Source organism: Uranotaenia lowii, chromosome 2 (genome assembly GCF_029784155.1).
Source record: "Uranotaenia lowii strain MFRU-FL chromosome 2, ASM2978415v1, whole genome shotgun sequence".
Classification (NCBI taxonomy): Eukaryota; Metazoa; Arthropoda; class Insecta; order Diptera; family Culicidae; genus Uranotaenia; species Uranotaenia lowii.
In genome coordinates this window covers 367,408,363-367,434,885 of record NC_073692.1, presented here as the reverse complement: position 1 = coordinate 367,434,885, position 26,523 = coordinate 367,408,363, and the positions used below count along the sequence as shown (strand labels likewise).

The following is a 26,523-nucleotide window of genomic DNA, read 5'->3' as shown; positions in this document are numbered from 1 at the left end:
GGGGGTAGGCTTAATAGCGGCACGTTATCCAAACATACGGGAAAATTGTGCCTAGCCTTTTTTTATCCAAGATTTCATCATTTACCTGAGAAACCTGAAAAACCTATAAAGGGAAGAAATAAATTCAATCTATTTAAGATGGCATAAAGCCTGTCTTAAATAGACTAGGGATTATTAGCATTAAAGCTCTTTTCTACATTCGGTAAGGAATGATAAAATGTTTTTTAAGTTTAATTTCTTAAACTCAGATTCGCTTATAGCGTAAGATCCCAGAGTACAAAATCGTAGTCTGGCAAATGAGGGACAGTTACATATAAGATGGATATAAGTGGAGATTCAGCACGCTGAATCTTGTGCATGTGATAGTTGAGTTTACAATGACCGGAGAGTGCTCTGATTAAGATGCTGCAATGAGATTTATTTAAAGTTAATAAGTAACTCGATATGATTGGAGATGGTTTTTCTAAAAATAATTTAGTTTGGCGAAAAGTGTCCAACTCTTCCCAGTATCGTTTATGCTGGTTAGAGGACCAAGTTTGAATTTGGTTTCTGAACCAACATGGTGATATTGGGACAGCTGGCTCTGGTCCGTAAAATTCCTTTTCCGATCCAGCTCTAGCGAGTTCGTCGGCGCATTCGTTTCCAAAAATTCCCTTGTGTCCGGGAACCCATAGAAGGTTTAATCCATTGCCTTCAGCAAGTTCTTCGATTGCTTTCCGGCATGCGATTACCAGTTTTGATCTAGAACTGGAAGCACTGAATGATTTGATAGCTGCTTGGCTATCTGAACAGAAATAATATTTCCTGAACATAATCTTCTTTTGAAGTGCAATTTGCACTCCATACCTACATAATAGCATATAGCTCAGCCTGAAAGACTGTACAATATTTTCCAAGAGGTTGAGCATGTTCTATGTTCAACTCGTGACAGTAAATTCCTGCACCTGCACGACCGTTTGATAATGAACCGTCAGTATAGAATATGTACAATATAAGAGGACATTTGGTCCTCTACGAAGCCTGATAACCATTCTTGAAAAGAAGGAAATTTGACTTTAAACCCCATGTAGGGAAAACTACTCGAGAGTGTTAAATCGTTTGGCGCTAAATTAAACTTGTTTAATCTGACTAGTTCAGGCCACACATTTGTATGACTCGATGATCTTTCGATATTTTCTGACAGCCAGAGACCAACTGCCTGTAGACGAAAAGCACATGAGAAGGCTTCTTGTTTTAGGAACAAGTGTAGAGGTTTGATAGAAAACAGAGCCTCTAGTGCTGCAGTAGGAGTTGTAGTGAACGATCCGGACATCCCCAAAAGACACATTCTTTGATTTAGTTTAGTCCGAACTGTTGCAACTTCTCCTTTCTGCCACCACACAAGACACCCATAGGCCAGAATTGGTCTTACTATTGTGGAGTAAATCCATTGAATATGCTTGGGTTGAGGTCCCCAGTTTTTCCCGATTGCACGTCGGCATTGTCCGAATGCCATGCATGCTTTTTTGATTCTGAATTCGATGTGATCAGACCAGTTTAATTTGGAGTCAAGAATAACACCCAAATATTTAACTTGATCAGACACGGTGATTTCAGAACCATAAAACAGCAGAGGGCGCACCCCGCGGGTGATACGTTTTTTAGTAAATAAAACAAACGAAAACGATAACCGAGGAGGCAAACAATGTAGTTATTCTTATGCAATGTTAGATCACGTTTGCGATCTCGAAGGTCATACGTGGGGAGTTTTTCATTTCGAAAGGTTATTCGGTTACGGTTGTAAATATCAGGGTGAATTTTGTTGTCATTTTTGCCTGATTAATAAGAACTACCTGGAGCCACAAATGTCAAGCCATAGAAAACATTTGGCAGTCAGATGCTGGGTTGCCAAGTGCCCTCATTTGTCAGTAAAACACAGACTTTTGATCAATCTTCGACAAATTTCGCCCTGATTTGTGTTTAAGTACACAGATTTTACAAATTTTACTCGATTTTTTTTTTATTTTAAATACCTTATAAGGTGCTCGATTTTTTTTTTACTTTGTGCCTGAGATAGCTGAAGTTAGAAACTATTTTTTGAATATATGAAACTTTTTTTTATTTTTTTGTAGATCATGCCCACAAAAAATGTTCAAAAGTTGTGTTAAGCCCGTACTTTTAATCAATCAACCATCTACGCTGTTCCAGTTACACTAGCAAAATATTAAAAAGTTAAATGGAAAGTTGACGTAATTTATAACATTTTGGCCTCCTTAGATTTTCGAAATACGAAACACAAAATTTATGACGACTTTTCGAAGGTAGCTGTTTTTCTAACTTTTTATCAATCCACATTTTCTGAGACAATTCATACACTTAAATTCAGCTTTGTACTGGATTTTGTTATGTAAACGTAAGGTTTAGGCAATAAAACTATATGCACATAAAAGGATATTTCATACCGATTCTAGTGATGTAGTGATGTCATATTTGAGTCACATTAGCTTTCCAAAACTATAAATTTTGTAGAAATCTGGTGAGAAATAAGAGAGTTTTAGCGAAAAAGGTGAATAGGTATAAACAAAGTGTCGGTATGTTTAGTGTTAAGGATTACCAATAATACAACTGATATTACGTGAAATTTTCTCAGATATTCAAATCTGCCGTCGGATTAAGCCGCAGCCAACTCTTTGAGCTGTTATTTAACCTCAATTACCCAGAAATAAGGTATTTTCTTCATATGTCCTACCGCTGAATATGTGAAAGGGTACAAACCAGGTAGGTGGCAATCTAGTTCTTCTTTCGAACAAGAATCTTTTTCTTTTTTTCTATTCATCGGGAGAGACGTTTATGGTGTTTTTCTCTCAAAGCAGTACGAAGTCTCAAAAGTCAAAATTTCAACCAATGAGGAAACAGAATGATTGATGTGTTAGTGTGCTATCAACCATACTTTACTAGTATTTGACATTTCGTTCGGGTCCTTGACAGCAAAATGTCAGGTTTGTTATGGGCCCACAAAATCGTGGGCCCGTAATTTTGATGGTTGTCAAATTCAATGACAAAGGATAGGGATGCCATTTCCCCGGACACATATTCAAACACCTAAAACCGCTCGGAATCAACCGGAAATTCGTGTATCGGACCATAAATCGGTACCTAGTGACCAGAGGCAACAAGGGCAAGGCACGATCTGGATGACCAAGGTCTGTGAGAACTCCAAGGCTGAAAAAGATTATACGAGACCATGCCGATGGAGCACGGGCGCGCCGCTTGCAGTGACTTTCCGAGACGTCTGATTTGGTTCGATCAGAGAAAGGTGGTGTAATTCAGAGATATCGTCTGTGAAGTATCTTTATGAGTTACTGAATAAACCTATGAAAGTCATATTCAGATTTTCTCCTTATTCTTTGTCTTGTGGCCATGAAAAGCCATAGGTGGACTGTAGTTGCGGCGCTTGGCAAAACTACCACTGCTTGCCCTTTCCCCTTCTGGGATTGGGCTTTGACAACCCCTGGTCGTTGCCAAACAGTGGAGGCTGGTCCGAAGACTGTCTGTCTGGAGGCCAAGGCCGGGTCTACGTGAGCGCTTGGGAAAACTACCACTGATGGTCCGCTCCCCTCGTGGGATCTCGATCGCCTGGTTGACCGAGATCCTAAACTCTTTCTGGATGTAGGGGCTCTGAAAAGAGCCGATTGTGGCAGCTGGATCCGGGAGCAAGGCGTCGGAGCGAAGCACCAGATGAAAGAAGGCACTAGTATCGATTTACTATTTGTACTTATTTCTATTATTTACACTATTTACACTACCGCCGATCTTGACGGTTCTATTCTCAGTCCGCTTGTCGTACTGAACACTTTGAAATATTCAAATTTTCCTGTGTGACCGGACTTTTTTGTCACCCTGTACTATTGCTGATACATGCTCTTCGACTTCCCTAAAGTATTGGACGCCTAAAGCGGTAAAAAAAGTTACTTTCGAAATTATTTCGGAAGTTCACTAGCTCCAGGGGCCTTATCGACGTTATGTTGCACGTACTCAAAGGGAGCTTTGCCGAAATCTAAAAAAGTTCTAGAAATTTGTATGTATGTATGTATGTATGTATGGTTCCCCCATCGGTAGCAAGGTCCTGCCTATGGCTGTGTGGCTTGGCCTTTGAATTTCTTCTAGGGCTTCCACGGTCCGATGGTTCGTCGAAGGAAGGCATCCAACCCTCAGAAACCTACAATGGCCGGCTACCCGTGCCGCTTGCAAAAATTTCTTCAGGTCATCCCCAGATGCATTCCTTCTAAAAATATACAATGGTTATAAAATATCTGCAGGAAAGGAAAATTACTTAAAATATTTATTGAATATATGTACAGTTTATTAAGATAAACAATTTTCGTTAATAAAAGGATACGGACCTGAAATAAAAGTTGTTATTATGCCTGTTTATATAAATGTGTATAAAGTTGTATATTCATCTATGAAATGGTGCCAAATACTATACAATAACAAAACATTGAACAATTTACGAATGTTCAACATTGTTTATCCATCTATTGCTAAGATGAAAAAATAAATTTTATTTTGACCAAATGGATCTCCAATCTGCTACAATCAAAGGGGTATAATAGTTAAATTTAAAATTCCTAAATAAATAATTGATTGTGATAATTGAAAATGTATGCTAGGGAATGAAACAGAATCCGTTATCTGTTGATGACTACATACTGAGATACTGCGACACACAATTTTGATTATTTAAAATTGTTACCTATTCCAAAAAAAACATATGGGTACAGAATGTATTCAAAATCAATAAAAAATGAATTTAACAACCGACTTAGTGAAAAGGACGATCAAAATCCAAATATTAGAAAATAGAAATTTTACTCTCATAATCCACCCACTTACAATCAAACGCAAACGGATCAGAAAAAAAATCGAAGCAGGCCGCGGAAAACAAACGCTTCACCAAGTAACAAATTCATTTACGCCCACATGTTAAAACCTACGGAGCATCCTTTAAAAATCAATTCACTAACACTCCCAAACTAACCACACGAAATAAGGCGCCATATTGTCTGATTTTGGAAAGGATTAATAAATATGTACCTAAAACAAATTTCAAAATAATCTTCTAAAAGTAATATTATGCTTTTGTGCGTAGGAAGATAGAAAAGAGAAATAAAGAGAGGCAATAACATGGAAGTTCCTCACCGGGTTTTTGGTTCCCGCAAACATCTTCCATCGATGCTTCTTGCTGACATGCTCGGACATGTTGGAGCGGGAAATCAGTTTTCACTTAATCACTTCACATTCTTCAATTTTAGTATCGATAAAGTTCACTCGATTTTAAAGACACGATTTACTGTTTACCGACGCGAAACCTTCCCATTTCTACCACGACGAAAACGAAAAAGCATCAGTAGGTACACCGATCAAAAAACGCGCCCGCATCTGACGAAAGAACGCGAGCAACTGATCTAAAAAAGTTCTAGAAATTTGTGAACTCAAAACGGAAAGAATCCGGTCTGCCTGCCGTAATCTAACTACGTGCCAAGTTTCCTGCCTGTGTAACCTTATCGTGATGCACTTCTCCAGTGTTTTTCTCTGTTCAATCGTCAACTGCTGATCAAATTTACACAGCCGTTAAACCTGGATTGGACGATTCTCAGCATCTCACCGATGTCCCGATGTGACAACTCCGGATTCTCGAAATGAGTGCGTAGGATTAATTCACGACGTTCTTTTTCGATCGACGACATTCTTTCCAAATTTACGAAAAATTGACAGTGAAACATGGCCAACGTGATCTATATACTGTTATCTGATTATAAGCGAAAGCTGAAGATATAATTTCTTAAACTTAAATTTCTACAGCGTTTTTCTCCGTGATGCAATTTGATGTGACACACCCTTTAATTTAGACTGAGCCAGTCTCGAATGAGAGCCTCATTGGCACCACGAAGTATGCGCTATGGCAGCAACGACCCCCTACGTTCCGCAAGAGTATGCTTCCTCCGTTATTGTACCCTGTTCGATTTTATTTTTAATGTGTCCATTTCAACTATCAAACAACGGATTGAGCATAGCTTGAGTGAACGCTTGAGAAGCAACTTGCAAACAATTTATGTAAACCTAGATTTCAGTTCTATTAATTCAAACATCAGCCTTTGTCAGATGATAATAAGATAATGGTGATTTTTTACAATTGTAAACGCCAAGTCCCTTTTAAAATAGCTGAGGGCAACCATACTAAGGATTAAATATATCCTTGTTTTTCAACTCAACTCTATAAAAAAGAGCCCCCAAAACTACATGTCATCTTCAAGAAAGATGTCCTCAGATTTTTACTTCCTAATCTATCTTAATTATTTAAATTATGATTTTTTTCCAGTGTTGCCAGATTGAATCCATTTTTTTGAATTTTTTTAAATCCGCAAGTTATTAAGTAAGTCATACGTTAGTTAAGTTCTTCAGATCAACTTACCGGTTGTCGTATCCGCACCAGGTAATCCTTCCTGAGCAGGGCTCGGATCTGCAGCCAGTCCACATATTTGGACAGTTTCATCTTCGTCTGACTCCGCTATCTTCGGTTAAAACTATTGCAACCCAACCCCCTGTGCAATAACAATAAAAGCTCGCCACTCAAAACAAAAACGAAAGTGATGTTCCTGCTTTTTCACTCCACTATTGAGTTTCAAAATACAAAAAAAAAAAAACAAACACAACGGCTTCAAACTTGAACACGGTGACTGGCTTGATCACTACTAAACATTTGAGCACACAACTGAGCAGCGTTGACAAATATTTTGCTAGTTCGGTTTTCAAGGCTTCTTCTGCGATGCGATTTTTTCTGCATTTGTTGATTCAATTGCACCACAAGACACTAGTAAACGGGGATTTTGCGAAAATCTTCACTATGATCTATTGATTTGGATCTGGATAGAACTTTTCCATTTTTTTTTATATTCTTTTTGACACTCTATCACATCCACCGGTTAACAGGTGCTAATTTCAGCACACCTCCGGTTGGAGAGCATTCTGCAAGTCTGACGGTGCGCGGCGTTAGTGTCATTTTGATTGTGAAAATTTTTCGACGGGATTTTGGGAAGGTAGCTGGTTGATGTGATCTGAAAAGATAAAAAACAAAAAACTTCATTTAAAAAAAATCTTTAAAAAATACATAATACAGAAATTTGTACATAAAAAGTTCTAAAATTCAATAAAAAAAAACACATTCTCTGAGGTTACCTCATCAAAATATAAAATTTGAAAAATACCGATTCCAATGTATTTTGATAAAAAAAAATATTTATATAATGATGATTCACAAAAAGTGTAAGAATAAGGAATGCACCGTCGATCCAGGAACGTTTCGAAATATCATCTGAAAATGGAAATCAGAAAAACCAAAAAAAAAAAGTCTACCAGCGTTTGACGCAAATTGTAGCTTCCAGTTCGATAAACCGGTCTTTGTTATTTCGGGTTTGTTTTTACTCAAGCCCTGTTGATGAATAAAGCCTTTGTCGGTAATTATGGGGGATAAAAAATAATCGAAATTGTCATTGAGTGATTACGGAACACATTTGTTTTTCTCTTGATGTGCAATTTGGTTTCAATGATAAAAAAAATTAAATAAGTAATTAAGAATAAGCAAACACACACTACACTTAAAATGTATGACTGTCGAGAACCGTCAACAATTTTTAAATCTTCTTCGGTTTTAATAAACTGAATTAAGGTAAAAAAAAATTACACAATCATAGTACAGATTCCAAATAATAGAGATATTAAATTGAAATTGCAATCTTAAAACTGAAATCAGAACCTAAAATTCGAATCTGAAATCTGCAATCTAAATGTGAAATCTGCATCATGGGATCTGAATCTGAAATCTGTTTTTGAAATCTGAATTCTGAATCTGAAATCTGAAATCTGACCTCGGAATCTTAATCTGAAATCTGAAGCCCAAACCTGAATTTGCAATCTAAATCTGAATCTGACATCTGATTCTGAAATCTGAATCTTAAGTCTCAGTCTGAAATCTAAATCAAGTAGCAAAGATAGTGGACATTACTAAGCAAATTGAAGTATCACAGCAATTCGTTTCGGATCAATTTGAACAGTTCAAAGCCGAACTGAACTTTTTGAAGGAGGACACCGAGCAAATTAGGGAAGATGTGGACCTGTGGAAGTTGAAACACGGAGCACTAGTACAAAAAGTAGATTCAATGGAACTTGAATATGATAAGCTCTGTCGATCTACTCTAGATAAAACGCTGTCATCTTAGGAATGCCAAGGGTCCAGAATGAGGATGTGAAAGCAACCATTGATAAATTGTTTGATGTCTTGGGGTGCCAGATGGGAGAAAATTCAATATCCTACGCTAAGCGTCTTGGTAGCGAAATGACTAACTCAGCTCCTATTTTAGTAACATTTGATTCTAAGGAAAATAAAGAAATGTTTTTTGAACGGAAGAAAATTCACGGGCCGCTATCAGTGTCAGCAGTTCTGAAGGATAACAACGCAGGAACAAGGAAAATTACTATTCGGGATGAGCTAACGACGCATGGAAGAGAACTACTGCAAGAAGCTAAGGAGGTTCAAAGTAAGCTGGATATAAAATACGTGTGGCCTGGTCGGGATGGAAAAATTTTGATGAAGCAGACGGATAGTTCTAAGCCGATGATTATCTCTACCAAAAACCAGCTACAAGACTTGTACAATAAAAATTCAAAACGTTCTTTGAACATCTCTTTGGAGTCGTCTAGTGAACCACATCCTAAGCGTCATCAGAGAGCTGCGCAATAAAAATAAGCCGTTATAAATTACTACAATCATTATTATGAATTCATCAGCTGAAAAATATACCTTTAATACTATTTCCTGTTTAAATAAATCTAATTTTATATCAAAATCTACAAAAAGGCTTTCTATAATGCAACAAAACATAGGAGGAATGACCGCCGAGGACAAGTTTTTTTTTTGTTTCGAATATAGTCGTTTTAACGTTGTAGTTGGCGGATCGTTATTGAATAATATCCGGTACAACTGTGTTCGATGTTTACTCTTGGGCTCGAACTCGCGGACATCGGCTCAAGAGACAACAGACTTGCCAACTGAGCTATATCACAAGCCCCATGAGGACAAGTTTGATGCATTGAAGGAATCTATAGATCTATATGCTGGAAATCTTGATGTTGTTGTAGTCATAGGGGAGACTTGGGTAAAGGAAGCGAATTTTAAATTATTTCAGCTGAATGGATATAAAAGTTTTTTCTCATGTCGACCCGAATCACGAGGAGGAGGATAAAAGGTTTTTGTTAAAAATACTATCGGCACTGATGAGCTTTTGAATATTCACGAAAATCATCATATTCAGATAGGTCTATGCGTCACCAGTATGCATGTAGGTATACATGCTGTGTATAGACCTCGAAGTTATTCCTCCATGATTCTCATGATTCTGAGCTATGTGTTGCAAAAATCCTTGTTGGCGACGTAAATATTCCAGTTAATAATACTAGCAACAAACTTACACAGAGCTATTTTGATATCCTGAAATGTTTCAACATGACAGTTACCAACACACTTCCTACTCAACCAAACAGTAATAACATACTTGATCACGTAGTTTGCCCCGATTCGTTGTCAAATTGTGTTAAAAATGCGACAGTCGGAACTGAAATTAGCGACCATTCCACTGTAATTTCTGCATTTTCACTAGGAAAAACAATCACTTCTCGAGTCCTGGAGAAAGTTGTAATCGATTATAATCAATTAAATGCGTCCTTTGAAGAGGAATCAGTAAACGTCGAAGGCAATTCTGCGAGTGAGAAATTGGAAAAAATGATTGAGTAATACAAAAATCTGAAACTTAAAAATTCTAAAACGGTCAGAATCACCGCCAAAGTTAAAAGCACTTGTGCCTGGATGTCATTTGATCTGTGAAAATTAGTTAAAATAAAACACAATTTATTATCCAGAAGCAAACGCAGACCCCACGACATCGAAGTGAAAGCTCTATTGAAACATGTGTCAGCTAAAGTACTAAGGGAAGAACGCACGCCAAACAATTTTACTACCAGTCCTTGTTAAATACGTCAAATCAACGAGTTGTTTGGAAACTTTTACTAAATGATCAAGTTATAAGAAGCAAGGATGTAGCCGACACTTTCAATCACTACCTCAGCACAATAGGACCCCAGCTAGCCTCCACAATTAACAGCCAGCGTAATATCGATAGATTTCAAACATTGACACCAATCACCTCGTCATCCTTCGTAAGACCTGTCAATCAAAATGAGATTATTTTGAAAATAAAAGACCTAGAAATAACTAAAAACCCAGGACCAGATGGAATTTCTGCATCATTCTTGAAAAAACACCACAGATTTTTCTCAACCATCATAAGGGATGTATTCAATGAAGCTATCGAGCCTGGCTGCTATCCCGCATACCTAAAGACAGCAAAGATTATTCCAATCCATAAACAAGGTAGTAAATCGGAAGTGAACAATTATAGACCAATATCAGTGCTATCAATCATAAACAAAATTAATGAGCAACTGTTGGCCTCCAGATTGATGAACTACCTAAATCAACATAACATCCTGTATAAGCATTAATTCGGTTTTCGAAGTGGATCTAGTACGCTCACTGCAGCCTGCGAGCTTATTGATGACATAATAAACGCAATGGATGTTAAAAAAAACTGTGGGAATACTCTATCTAGATCTCAAAAAAGCCCTCGACACAATTGACCATGAAATTTTGTTGAGAAAACTGGATGTATATGGTATCAGAGGAGCGTCAAACAGACTCCTGGAAAGCTATCTTGTTGATCGTACCCAATATGTGATAGCCAATAACGTCACCAGTCAACTACGTCCACTAACAGTTCGTGTTCCATAGGGTTGCAATTTGGGTCCACTGTTATTCTTAATCTATATCAATGACTTGCAGAATCTCGAGCTTCGTGGAAAATCTCGCCTCTTTGCTGACGACACATCATTGCTGTACATAAGCGAAAGCGTTCAAATAATCCGTGATATGAGTATCGATTTGAAGACATTAGGAGAAGATTTTTCTGAAAATCTTCTGTCACTCAATCTCCTCAAAACAAAATATACCTTATTCAAAGCACCTCGTTCTGATAAAGCTCAATACCGAGTCTAGTCGTCGATTCAACAACTATGATGACAAGCTCAAATAGGACGATCATATCGATAACCTGAAAAAAGAGTTGAGTGCTACTTGCGGATTGTTCTGGAGATTTAGAAAGTTTCTACCCACCAAGCAAATGATAACTATGTTATTATGCCTACGTGCAATCGAAATTGCAGTACATATATGATTGCCATATGGGGAAGTGCGTCAAAATCGAAACTGAAGCAGTTACAAACAATTCAAAACAGATGCTTGAAAATAGTGTACAGTAAACCTCGGCTATACCCAACTAACCGAGTAGTGCCACTTCCTAAGAGGGAAACTGCGGCGATAAGACTTTACCTTCCTCGTAGCGGATCTCGAGGGAAGAGGGTTAGCCACTGTCGGGGGATACCCACGGGTAGAGAGGCTCTCGATGTCGGGCGAGCCTCTCGAGTCGGTGTAGGATGTTGTCACCGTCGGGAAACATCCGAGTCGTAGCGTTCCAAGTCCCGTACGTTTGCCGTGACAGGCGCGAGTCCAGGACAAGCTGCTCTCGATCTGGCACACAATGGGCAGGAAAATCCGCGGGCCAAAAATCCTAGGGTTGCCAGCCAAGGGGGATAAAGAAGACCGGACCTCGGTCGGAGTAGACTGACCCCATGGACGGGGGGCGTAGGATGCTCCACCTTCGGGGAGTATCTGAGTAGGGCGGTTCTCAACGACAGAAGCTGCGGGGATAAGACTTGACCTTCTTTGCAGTGGAAATCGTTGGGAAAGGGATATTCCACGTTCGGGGAATACCCACGGGTAGAGTGGTTCTCGACGCCGGGTGAGCCATTCGAGTCGGAGTAGGATGACGTCTTCGTCGGGAATCATCCGAGTCGTTGCGTTAAGTCCCGCGCGTGTGCCGTAACGTGTGCGAGTCTAGGATAAGCTGCTCTCGATCAGGCACACGACGGGCAAGGTGGCAAACCTCGAACCCTTAAGATAAGAGGTCGGGCCTCAAGTCGTTAGAGGAGAGGTCAGGCCTCAAACCTTCAGGTGGAGAGGTTTGTGTGGTCAACCCCGAGTCTTTATGATGAGGGTCGGGTCTCAAGTCGTAAGAGGAGGGATCAGGCCCCCTTATCAACAAGAGGAGGGGTACAAGTGGTCACCTCGAGTCATTGCGAGGAGAGGTCAGATTTCAAGTCGTTAGAGGAGAGATCGGGCCTTGAATCGTGCAGAGGAGAGGTAGCCTCGAGTCGATGCGAGGAGGGGTCGGATCTCGAGTCGTTAGAGGAGAGATCAGGCCTCAAGTCGCGAAGAGGAGGGGTTTGTGTGGGAATCTCGAGTCACTGCGAGGAGATGTCGGTTCTCAAGTCGTTAGAGGAGAGTTCAGGCGTCGAGTCGTAAGGAGGAGAGGTTTTGCTTAAAGTGGTCTCGTTAATGAGTATTGCCTTGGAGCGCATTAGCGCGAATAGACCTCCCACTATTGAAGCATAGTGTACTAAACAGTTCGAGGTGGGAACCAATTGCACCCATGGACCCAGAGTAGCATACTGGGGGGACTCGGTCGCTCGCCGTGCCTTGGAATGCAATCCGTAAAAAGGATTTACCACCTGGGTGATCAACTAAAAAAAAAAATATACCCAACTAATCAGCTGTTTCAAAACTCAGCAGCATCTATTTTCACCATCAAAGAATTAAGAGAAGTGCAGACACTAGTTCAGATGAAAAACTTTCTCGATAACCCCAGAGCACACACAAAGCTTCAGTTCCCGACACTAGCGCCTGGCTACCAAGCGAGAGGTCAAGGAAACTTCCAAATTCGACGAATGAATACAGAAAAGGCTAAACAAAGTTTCTCAAACTTTGGTATCTCTCGGTATAACGCCCTTCCACTTCACATTCAAACAGAAAACAGCATAACAGGATTTAAAAAACTTGTAAAAGTTCATGTTAGAAGTCAAACGACTTCGCCTTAGCCCCCAACACCATGTCCAGTAACTAGAAAATCTCGTCGAAAGCATCCCGTCAAAACAGTGGTCGGAAAATCGCTCAAGAAAAGCAATCAGGAATGGTTTCTAGCTAGAATGATGCTACCTCCGAGTGCTGTGATACGCACGTGGTAAAAGTACCCATTGAATATATGTCGAAAATCAACACTAACTTGATACAAGAAGATATACCATGCCCCACCGGAGGCTACCGTTGCTATTCGTCACGTGGCTAATCGACGGTGATCGACATACTTGGTGATACATTTTGAACGTCGCTCCCTCAATCATTCCCGAACGTCTATCCTCGCATCATTGTTGATAATGCTCGTTATTGATAGACGATCATTAATGTTTCAAAAGGAAAAATCTGAATAAATACCAGGACCACATGTTCAAAAAAGCTGTAGCACATGCTGGACAGTTCATTGCGGTTACCTAGTCATGATTTTGTCCTTCTAGGCAAAACGAAAAATAAAAAATCATCTGATAGCCTACATAGATCGCTCAGAACTGATACATAACAGTTATGATCCTAAAGGTTGAAAGTCGTTAGGGGAAGGAAATCAGCATCGAGACGTTCGTTGCTGATAGTCTGCGTCCTTTTTTACCTCATCATGTATCGCAAAAGTGTTTCAAATACAGAAGCGTCGTTGTCATGCATGATTGTTTGTATGATTTGGTTGAAGAAGGAAAATTTGACTGCTTTGATTTTTTGGCTCTGAATGTAGTCAAGCATGGCTCAGTGAAAATGATTGATTTTCGGAAGCATGCCTCAAAAGAGTATTTTCTCACTGGGGATGCCCATTCGTCCTCCCCATCCTAAGTTCAAAGTTTTGCCCAATTATTCTTATCACACACTGTATTTAACCCCGAAACCAAATGTTTGCTTTATCATTTCCGCCACAACCGCCACAACAGTGGAAATGATAAAATTGTGAATCGAAGTGCAAACAAAAAATTGTAAATGAATTGTTAATTGGTTATTGAAAAAATGAAAAAAAAATCATAACTAGTAAAAAAAAATAAATAAAAAAAAAATTAATCTGAATATGAAATCTTAATCGGGAATCTGAAATGTGAAATATTAATCTGAAATCTAAATCTGAATCAATCTGAAATCTGAAGCTAAATCAGAAATCTGATGCTGAATCTGCAATCTGACAGAGAAATTCTATAATGAACTCTTAATAGCAATCCGTATTTGAAATCTGAATCTAATAACAAAATTCGATTTAATTGACCAGCTTAACAAGAAATGGGAGGAATTTCTGAGATCCGCGTTCAAAGGTCCACTAAAAATGTTGCTGATAAAATTCCTGTCATGTTTAGTACCTAAATATTCACGGGCAATTCTCGATTGGCATCAGAATTGGCATTAGCTATGTAAACAATGTTAAAAAGAACTTTACACTTGTCCCGATCGACCGATTTTACGTGAACAATTTTCCCTTTCGTGTTGGATTGTTACATTTATCAGATCAGCAGTAACGTTACGTGACGTGATTATCCCTGGCCGAGGAATCTCACATATCTACTAGTAGGTAGGTGCTTAGCGTGGCCTGTCATTTGCTGTCAGATTTGTGCGAGCGTGATGTTGATGAGTTCAAATGTCTGGCACCGAGATGGCAAAGGGGATGGCACGAAAAAAAAAGCATTCCCATTAAAATGATTTTGATACTGATCATTACCAAAGGTTAATTATTGCTCATTTCGTTGAGAAAATCACATTTTTAAGGCTTCTAGTAAATATCAACGATTCCTAAGTATCGGAAATAGGGAAAGGCTCTATTAGAAGATGCTTGGCACGTACATAGCTCTAGAACTGACAACGTGATTTCTGACTGGTCGCAAAACAAAGACCAATTAGACGAAGAGTAGTTCCTTCAAGTGACTTATGGAGATAACAAAGATTTTTACACTAGGTCGATTAAAAGGTATTTGCATAGCTCTAGAACATCTTCAACGGAAAATTGAAACGACACTGAGTATTTAGCCTGACTATTCCCTTCAATATAATAAGTAAAATTCGAAAAATAGGAATAACGCTTCCGTTTTCTGAACAATTGTGATCATTGTTCGGTTTTGATGAAAGCGCCTGTATTGACGCAAATGATGGCGATTGTAATGAGCAGCTTTGACGTTAATGAGTCATTAGGTAAATGAAATTGACTTCGAGCCCGCCGCCATACGTCTAATTATCATTGATAACCGGGAGAGTTGATATTATCCCATGAGATGTTTCTAGGCGGCTACCCGTGGTGACAAGCACAGAAAAAGACGATGCAGTAATCATTCGGGCAAAATCTTAGTTCGGAAAAAATTTCAAACTATTTTTTATAAAACAAATAAAACATATCTCACTGTCTAATTTTTTCGACAAAATTAACGAAATTAACATAAGTAACAAAATTGCTTTCATTGTACAAAATAATAAAAAATGCAAAAATGACAAAATGGACAAAATAAAAAAAAATAAAAATATAAATTGACAAAATTGACAAAATTGATAAAATTGACGAAATTGACAAAATTGAGAAAATTTACAAAAATTACAAAATTGACCAAATGGACAAAATTGACACAATTGACGAAAATGACAAAATTGACAAAGTTGACAAAATTGACATAATTGACAAAATTGACAAAATTGACAAAATTGACAAAATTGACAAAATTGACAAAATTGAAAAAATTGATAGAATTGATGAAAATGAGTTTAAATTTGAAAATTGACAAAATTGACAAAATTACAAAAATTCAAAAAATGGACAAAATTGACAGAAATTTACTAAATTGGCAAAATTGACAAAATTGACAAAATTACAAAAATTCAAAAAATGGACAAAATTGACAGAAATTTACTAAATTGGCAAAATTGACAAAATTTACAAAATTGACAAAATTGGCAAAATTGACAAAATTGACAAAATTGACAAAATTGACAAAATTGACAAAATTGACAAAATTGACAAAATTGACAAAATTGACAAAATTGACAAAATTTATAAAATTGACAAAATTGACAAAACTGAAAAAATTGACAAAATTGACAAAATTGACAAAATTGACAAAATTGACAAAATTGACAAAATTGATAAAATTGACAAAATTGACAAAATTGACAGAATTGACAAAATTGAAAAAATTGACAAAATTGACAAAATTGACAAAATTGACAAAATTGATAAAATTGAAACAATTGACAAAATTGACAAAATTGACAAAATTGACAAAATTGACAAAATTGACAAAATTGACAAAATTGACAAAATTGACAAAATTGACAAAATTGACAAAATTGACAAAATTGACAAAATTGACAAAATTGACAAAATTGACAAAATTGACAAATCTGACAAAATTGACAAAATTGACAAAATTGACAAATTGACAAAATTGACAAAATTGACAAAATTGATAAAATTGATAAAATTGATAAAATTGATAAAATTGATAAAATTGATAAAATTGACAAAATGAACAAAATTGACAAAATTGACAAAATTTACTTAATTGACTAAATTCACAAAATTAACAAAATTGACAAAATTTACTTAATTGACTAAATTCACAAAATTAACAAAATTGACAAAATTGACACAATTTACAGAATTGACATAATTGACTAAATGACAAAGTCGACAAAATTGAGCAATTTGTCAAATTTGCCAAATTTGCCAACTTTTTCTATTTTGTCAATATTGTCAATTTTGTCATTTTTACAATTTTTAATTTTTTTCAATTTTGTCAGTGTAGTCAATTTTTGTCAATTTTGTCAATTCTGTCAATTTTATCAATTTCGTCAATTTTGTCATTTTTGTCATTTTTGTCATTTTTGTCATTTTTGTCATTTTTGTCATTTTTGTCATTTTTGTCATTTTTGTCATTTTTGTCATTTTTGTCATTTTTTCATTTTTGTCATTTTTGTCATTTTTGTCATTTTTGTCATTTTTGTCATTTTTGTCATTTTTGTCATTTTTGTCATTTTTGTCATTTTTGTCATTTTTGTCATTTTTGTCATTTTTGTCATTTTTGTCATTTTTGTCATTTTTGTCATTTTTGTCATTTTTGTCATTTTTGTCATTTTTGTTGTTTTTGTCATTTTTGTTGTTTTTGTCATTTTTGTCATTTTTGTCATTTTTGTCATTTTTGTCAGTTTTGTCATTTTTGTCATTTTTGTCATTTTTGTCATTTTTGTCATTTTTGTCATTTTTGTCATTTTTGTCATTTTTGTCATTTTTGTCATTTTTGTCATTTTTGTAATTTTTGTCATTTTTGTCATTTTTGTCATTTTTGTCATTTTTGTCATTTTTGTCATTTTTGTCATTTTTGTCATTTTTGTCATTTTTGTCATTTTTGTCATTTTTGTCATTTTTGTCATTTTTGTCATTTTTGTCATTTTTGTCATTTTTGTCATTTTTGTCATTTTTGTCATTTTTGTCATTTTTGTCATTTTTGTCATTTTTGTCATTTTTGTCATTTTTGTCATTTTTGTCATTTTTGTCATTTTTGTCATTTTTGTCATTTTTGTCATTTTTGTCATTTTTGTCATTTTTGTCATTTTTGTCATTTTTGTCATTTTTGTCATTTTTGTCATTTTTGTCATTTTTGTCATTTTTGTCATTTTTGTCATTTTTGTCATTTTTGTCATTTTTGTCATTTTTGTCATTTTTGTCATTTTTGTCATTTTTGTCATTTTTGTCATTTTTGTCATTTTTGTCATTTTTGTCATTTTTGTCATTTTTGTCATTTTTGTCATTTTTGTCATTTTTGTTATTTTTGTCATTTTTGCCATTATTGTTATTTTTGTTATTTTTGTCATTTTTGTCATTTTTTTTCATGTCTGTCATTTTTGTCGTTTTTACCATATTTTCAATTTTTGTCATTTTTGTAAGTTTTGTAATTTTTGTCATTTTTGTAATTTTTGTAATTTTTAATTTTTGTAATTTTTGTCTTTTTTTCAGTTTTTGTCATTTTGCCAATTTAATCAAATAAGTCATTTTTTTTCGTTTTTGTATATTTTGAGAATTTAGTTAATTTGGTAATTTTTTATCTATTTTTGGCTTTTGTAATTTTCCATCCTAAGTGTTAATTTTATTAATTCAATTTTGAATAACACAACTAATTAGACTTGAAGCTACTATTTTGAATCTTGTGAATTTCCAAATCTGAAGAAATAATAGCGCTTGTCTAAAAACTTTTTTTTTCAAAACAAATATTTATTTATTTATTTATTTATTAAGTCAAACTATGTAGACTACAATACTTAAAACTACTTAAAACTAATGTAAGCTATTGTTTTGTTGTTCTATGAAGTTGTTTTTGAATGCCTTTTTTAATTGTGTTTTGTTCATCGCTACGTCTATAATTTCACTTTTTAAATTGTTTTTGAACATAATTTGATTAATAGGTTGATGTTTTGCATAGTCTTTGTCGTAAAGTTTAATGTAGAACAAACGTTTATTTCTTAATGGACGGGAGGGTACGTAAAAATTTAGTTTTGGAAGTAATTCAGGACTGTCTATTCTTTGTGTAACAACATCATTTACAAATGCAATTTGGGAAAATTCTCTGCGTTTACTGAGAGGTTCTATATCAATAAGCTTACGAGATTCATACGATGACAGAGGAAAAGTGGTCCAATTAATTTTTCGTAGCGCATATAACAAAAATTGTTTTTGAACTGATTCGAGACGTTGTTCGTGAATATTTGAATAAGGATTCCATATGATGCTACAATACTCCGATATCGAACGAACAGAGGATATATAAAGTGATTTTATGGTGTATGGGTCTTGAAAGTGTTTGCTGAAACGTTTTACAAATCCTAGCATGCAATTTGCTTTATTGATGATATTGTTCTGATGTTCTACAAACGTGAGTTTTGAATCCAGTTGATTGCCTAATTTTATTTCAATGATAGGGTGACTTTGTTTTCTGCTAAATGATATAGAGTTGCATTTTTTAACATTCCATTGAAGTAAACTTTTGTTGCACCATTCAAAGAAAACATTGATTTCGTTTTGAAATGTTTCAACATCTTCGGTTGTTTTTATTTTCAGAAATAGTTAACATCGTCGGCGTATATTAGGTATTAAATCCGTTTAAAAATAAAGGAAATGTCATTAACGAACAGTATGAAAAGGAGAGGTCCTAAATGAGACCCCTGAGGCACATCAGAGGTCACAGCTACAGATTTTGATAATTCGTTTTGGAAACGAACGATTTGTGTTCGATCAGTTTAATATGATTGTAACCAAGAGAGAAGATTTGGATGAAAGCCATTTTTTTTTTATTTGAAGATTAAAAGGGGTATGTCAATGTGATCAAAGGCTTTGCTAAAGTCGGTATAAATGGCCTCAACATGAAAGCCTTTGCTTATAGAATCGATAACGTATGTCACGAATTCGAGAAGATTTGATGCTGTAGAGCGTCCTTTGAAGAAACCATGTTGTTTACTCGTTATAATATTTTTTACTTGTTGATAAATTTTTTCATTTATTATTGATTCAAACAGTTTTGGGATGCGAGATAAAATAGCTATTCCTCTATAATTTCGAACATCTGATTTTTTCCCGGACTTGAAAATCGGAATTAAAAAAGACTTTTCCCAAAATTTGGGCACTTTTCTATAATTTAATGACATATTAAAAAGAACCAGTCAATTCTGCCGCCAATTTTTTAAGGAAACATGGGGGAAGTCCATGGAAGGTAATTAAATTGGATTTTTGCAAGTTTCCTGCATACTTCCTTCGATATTCCACTGATACAATAAAATATCGTTATAAAAATACCATGGGTGAATTTCTTTTGACCTCTAGAATATTATTTGTCAATATATATTTCAAAAATATTCACCGAGATATTTGGATTTTATTTAGTGTTGTTTTAATACAACACTATGCTTTTTTAAAGTTCCCTATTGTTTCTGAGAATTTTGCTGCTTGTATTGGAAGGAGTCATCACGTGGCAGAATTTTTTTTTCATTAAAAAAAATGATTGTTAAACATTTTTTTGAATATAAAATATATTGGATAAGTTATAACGTTTTTTTTTAAATATAAAACTTAATGAACGATTTCAATTCAACAATTTCTGTTTTCCCAAATCGCTTATTTAACCCTAATCCGCTATTGAGTTTATAATGACAATATTGGTAGTTTGGCGGTTTATAAATTTGTTCGGGTGCATCAAAATTGAACAATTTCTTAGAAAACCCTCAATGAATTCTTAATCAAACCTTGAGTGTCAATTTGACACTCCTCGCTTAGAACCGCTATGTGTCTCTTGTTTCTCAACCGATTTTCACAAAATTTATAGTTTTCTAAACCTCGTAATGTAAATAAAATATGTTTCTCAGATATTACTCATCTAGAAGACTTTCGTTTTTCGTTATTTAAAGTCTAAGAAAAAAAAATCGAAAAAACATGCTTCGGAGGAAAGAATCAGCTAAGGAATGTTAAATCCAAATTTCACTTAGTGTCCAAAAAAGCTAGCTGGAGTTAGAAGCTATACGTTGCACATAAGAATACATATTTTTGAAATTTTTTTAGATCATGGCCACAAAAAATTTAATGAAGTGGTGTAAAAACCGTACTTTTCAACCAAGGAACGGTCAAAATTGTTTAAGTCACACCAGATAAATTTTGAAAAGAGGATGAGTTGACGTATTTTGGCACATATTTTAACGGTTAATTGATTGAATGATTGTAAAGTACGGTTTTCACACTACTTTTTTACATTTTTGTGGTCATAAACCTAAAAAATTACAAAAATATCTATTCTTATGTGCAACGTATATCTTCTAACTTCAGCTTTCTTGGAAACTAAGTGAATTTTTTTTTATCATTTCCAGTTTTTTTTTCAGAAGCATGTTTTTTTTGGATTTTTTTCCATAGACTTTTAATAACGGAAAATTAAAGTGCTGTAACCAAATATTGTCTGAAATATTAAATTAAATTAGTTACATTACTATAAATTTGGTAAAAATCAGTTGAGAAATAAGAAAGATAAATTGGTTTTAGTCAAGAGTGTAAATTTGACGCTCCAGGGACTATAACGAGAAAAAAATTTCAAGGACGGATGAGGGTTAAATTGACATGTTGTTATTGAAATTCTTTAGTATTTTAGATGATAATTTTTGTAATATTTAGCGCCAAATATTATCAGGTTATTTTTGTATGTCTTGGAATTTCCATGAACTATTTGAAGGTTTCCCGTTGATTTATAAAATAATGCGTTTTGAATAAGTTATTCTACTGAATTGTGTTCGACTGTCATCAAATTTGATTTTAATTGCTCGTCCGGTTGACAAAACAATTAAGGTCCATTAAGATTCTTGATCAGCGTGTGAGTGCTTCTGGATGCGGAATTTCCTGAATACGCAACTCATGAAATACATTGTAGCTAAAATGCTAGAAAAGTTATAAAATAGAATGTTTCAAAATTGTCTGAGATTTTTGGAATTTTCGGAATTTTTTTTCGTGGATTTTTACATACACTAGAAAATTTGAAATTATTGAAAAAAAAATTCCAATAATACTGTTCTTTTTCTACTAAAATGTGATTTTTTAGCGTCACAGACCGTTTCATGTGCAGTAAGTTCTCAGATGGATGGAGCTGTTTTGATCAATTACGCGCTCAGGTGATAAGTCATGTGGGATGATCTTGCTCGACTTGTAGCAACAACAATGACAATGGTGTTTTCAAATGTCGTACAGGTACGATGTATTACCGATGGAAAATTTTGTAGAAAAAAACCGGTTTTAAATGGTTGTGTCTCAAAATTTTATGATATTAAAATTTGTGGCTAGCCCAATAAGGTTACCTCAGGTTTATAGTTGTAGTGACTGATCATGGGAACTGGGAAAAATAGACATCGATTCCGACTGACTCAACCTCGACAAGTCCGTCATTATTTCATTCAACTGTATCCAACCTGCTAGAAAATACCCAATTTTGTTTCCGCACAATTTAATCGGCAGCCAGCCAATACCTACAGCAGCTCACGGAAAATTTCCCCGCACGCACGCATCTGACAAACGCGCGTTACAAATTTGTTTACAGACCGTTTTACGGCTTTTTCCATTAACGTGCTGCAATTTTGTCCATCATTGTTAATAAACCGAGGGAAAACGTGATTCAATATTAGATTAGCGCCGGACTTTTTTTTTCGTTGTTGTTGTTTCCATCAAAACTATCTACTAGGTAGGTACCTAACTAGTTGTGAAACAACGTTTATGGAGCAACTAGTTTTTTTTTCGTTTTGTTTAACAATGTCTCAGCCTAAACATGAACCCACTCTGGTGTGTGACTAATCGGAGATGCAGGTGATGAATATTCGAGTGGTTTTTCTGGTTTTAGGTTCTACAAGAGCTTCCAAATGCATTCTTGTTTATGGTGGGTCTTGTTCCGGAAACAAGTGAGATTACCAATCAATGGATTTGTATTATGAACATTTAGTTGATGGAATATTTTACCGAGCACCGAAAATGAAGCGAGGATTAAGACCTATTTAAGAAGATTGCTTCTTTGTTGTAAATTATTTTAGCTGATTATTTGATATCTGTTGTTTATGCCAAAACAACTTGCAGCTTTCGAGAGTTTATAAATTTATTTGTTTGATGACATAAAGAATGCAAAGTCAGAAATCCGCATACAATACAATATGAAATATGTACAGTTAGGTCCGCATAACTTAAACAGCTCAAATAATTAAGCTAGCAAGAGAATGCAAAATTAAATGGAATAATGATTAGATTACATCAAATGGTGATCAATTGAAATGTAAATTGAACAAATAGACGTTCACTAAAAAAAATCACGAATATGATTATGCTTATGAATTTATCAGACGTATTCAAAATTCATTTCGTTATTTTACAGCAATTTCAGATGATGAAATAAAAAAGAGAGTTGTGTATGATCGAATGGATTTAAAAATCTGGCTCGCAAACGTTTTGGCAAAATTCAGTATATAAAATGAACAAAATATTGTTCATAACATTTGGTATAAGAATACTTTACAGAAAGAGAAAACGTTTTTTAAGTTCTGAATGTGTATGAAAACATAAAAATATAGGTGGCCAAAGATATTCCACATAATGTGGCCCACGATTCCCCACAAGCTATGATTTGCAAGTTGATTGCATTCGTGTGACTTATTGATGTTTCATCAAAAATTCCTTTTCCACGTGAAAGGACATGACAAAACTAAGATCATAAGCGCATGAGCATATTTTTGTTATGAATTTTAGGTTCCCCATCGATTCAATTAGCTAGTGCTTGTTTTATTATGAAAGTATTTTTTTAACTTTTTTAATCTTGATAAATAAAAGAAGCATATGATGCGTACTTAAATCAACAACATTTAGAAAAAAAATATGCTTACGCAAAGCGACGACGTCGACAGTTGGATTGAAATGTGTTATCTCAACACACATCTCAGATATTCAGAGTGGCCCACGTTTCCCCATGGCCTACGATACCCCCACTCTCCTCATTTTTTGTAGGCATAATTTTGAATCAATTTTCAGAATAATTCAAAAGCAACTTCAAAATGAGAACTGCAACTGTAGTTTCGAATTCCATTTCAAAGAAGATTTAATCTAATATTCTGAATCTTGATCTCTCAATTAGTTATCCAAGATCTGGAATTTTCGCTCTATTTTATAAGCTTCAATAATTCTTCAATTTTTCCAAAATGTAGATATCTTTAATGGTATGAATTTATCCCCCCTTCCCCCTTTCAATGCGGAAAGGTTTCACGAACTACTTTTGATATATTTTAATATCTGAATAACGTCTAAAATTGTATGGAGCCCTCCTTTCCCCTTTCCATCCGCAACTGTTGGAAGGATGTAAGGATCCCGTTTTTTCGCAATCAAAAATTCTCTCATATCAAATTCGGTTCCATTGGTTAAGTTCTTAAGCAGTATAAAAACATTTATATGGATTCCCCTCCATGTCTCCTCCTTTCCACACCGCAAAACAGAAGGGTCTGTAACATTCATAAAAACATATCTCGTACTCATACATATACGTCCTCACGTCAAATTTGAATCTACACCCATAGAAGAGGTTGCAAAAATCCAATGCCTATTTAGCAAATCTCTGTGCCGATAATGCGCTGAAATGTGCACTGTGCCGAAGACGGTATGTTTGAAAAACCGTAACTGGCATAAGGACTCGGCTCCCAACCAAAATGATGACCACTACATTCAAGCGAAACAAGAAAAACATTTTATGGGATTTCCTTCCTATTGGATAATTCATCCCAGAAACAAGAAAATAAAACTTAAAACCACAGCGCTGTAGTGAGAATCGAACTCACATCACCAATTGTATCGTCATGCCAGTCCGACATTCTAACCAGTGTACTATTCGAGCTTCATGCAGGACGAGGTATATTTGTCATACGCTTTCTGCCACCGATCAATCACAAAAAACGTACAACGGCGGCTTGCCGGCGTTTGGCCTCCTTTCAATGCATTCCTTTGTCTTAAGATGGAAACGGGAAAGGGAACGGGAGTGAAGGAACGGGAAACCCATTGAATGAGAACTGTGCTTTGCTTACTGCCTGCTATTACATACACACGCTACATATACACAGCTGCTAAAGCCAGGCAGCTTGGCCGATGATTGTTTGCCGGTAAATTGAAGGAATGTTTTTGTTGTTGCTTTAGCTACATACACACGCACAGCTTTGCCGTGTTTGCCGGTTGATTGAATTAGAAGGATGTTTTTGTTGTTGCTTTTGCTACATTCACACGCGCAGTGCTCGGTTCGCTGGCTGCCTGGTGTTGGCCGGTATTTATTTCCATCCTTCTTCGGCTTGTGATGCGATGGGGAGGGACGCGAAAACGTTTTTATTTTGTTTCATTCAGACATACGCAATTCGGTTGCGCTGGGAGTTTAATGCCGGTGGGCGCAAATCGAATCAGTGCCGGTCGCGTTATCTTCTTGTACCAATGATGCTATGAAATTGACTACACGCCATTGGCACAGAGGCTGAATTTTGGGTGTATTTGCTCAATTACACCAACCAAATTGTATTGGGGCCCCCTTCCCACTTCCTATGTACTTCCTAGATGACGGATAGTGTTTCAAATAGTCATGGAAACATTTCTCGTACCCAAATAATTTCCCATGTAATATTTGATTCCATTTGTTAGATAAGTTCTTGGTTTATGCAAAACAATTGTATGGGAGCTCCACTCTTCCGTAACTTGATCCTCAAATGAAAGATAAAGGAGTCTCAAAGAAAGATATAACCATTTCTCATATCCATCTTGATTAAAGCATGGATCACTACAAATCTGGACGCACTATTTATTTTACCATAGTGCTCCTAGTTGTCGGATCTGGAATGTTTTGGCAGCACTTTGTAGAGGAATGTTTCTTCAACCAGTGCTGAAAATTTCATTACGATTCGTTTTGTTTCAAAAAAGTTACACGTGATGGAAGCCGCGAGATGAAAATAAATTTTGAACACCCACGTCAAAAACCCGACGTGGTCGGGTTCAAAAATCGCGAAATCGTTAAAAATGGTCAAATCAACCGTGTGTAGCGTTCTCAAACGTTTCCGTGAGATGCGTACTATAGATCGGCAGGTTCATACCAAGCGTTATAGTGGACCTAAGAATCAGAAACTGCATTTGAAGGTGTTGAGAACGATCAAGGAAAACACAGGGTAGTCGGACTATGACATTGCCAAGAAATTCAACGCCGACCGGTGCACCGTCAGCAGAATTCGTCTACGCGAAGGAATACGATCCTATCGGACCAGTAAGCAACCAAACCGGACATTGAAGCAGAATTTAGTAGCCAAAGGACGTGCCCGCAAGTTATACAAGAAGATTCCAACGAAGTTCGACGGATGCATCCTCATGGATGACGAAACGTACGTGAAGATGGATTTTGGGCAGCTTTCTGGCCAAAAATTATGTAAAGCCACTGCAGTGGTGCACTGCACTGGTCATGGTGATGTCCCCGGCAACTTCAAATTCGTTTTTGCTGATAAGTTAGCAAGAAAGTGTTTGATCTGGCAAGGTATTTGCAGCTGCGAACGAAAAATTCCGGTTTTTGTGAAAAACAAGACCATGGACTCCGAAATTTACAAGGAGGAATGCCTGAAAAACTTTTTTTTTTTCGTACATTAAATCTCACAAAGGACTAGTTAAGTTTTCGCCAGATTTGGCAAGCTGCCACTACAGCTAGGAGGTTCTACAGTGGTATTGGGCCAACGGGTGGATTTTGTCGAAAAGGACATCAACCCACCCAACTGCCCTCAATTCCGCTCTATCGAAAAATTTTGGGCAATTGTCAAGCAGAAGATGAAGAAGAATGGTAGGACGACTCTGGAAGCAACAGAGATGAAGAGATTGTGGAACAAAATGACCGCTGAGGTCAGCGAATAGGGTGTTC

General features: G+C 36.0%; 1 protein-coding gene across 1 annotated transcript in view; it reads right to left on the bottom strand.

The window, feature by feature from the left end:
• Positions 1–26,523, bottom strand: part of LOC129743132 (uncharacterized) — a 116,263-nt gene that overhangs the window by 36,566 nt on the left and 53,174 nt on the right. Inside the window, exon 3 of the mRNA XM_055735098.1 lies at positions 6,455–7,097. Coding sequence (XP_055591073.1) covers positions 6,455–6,535 — 81 coding nt within the window. The 5' untranslated portion in view covers positions 6,536–7,097. The remainder of the gene's footprint in view (positions 1–6,454; positions 7,098–26,523) is intronic.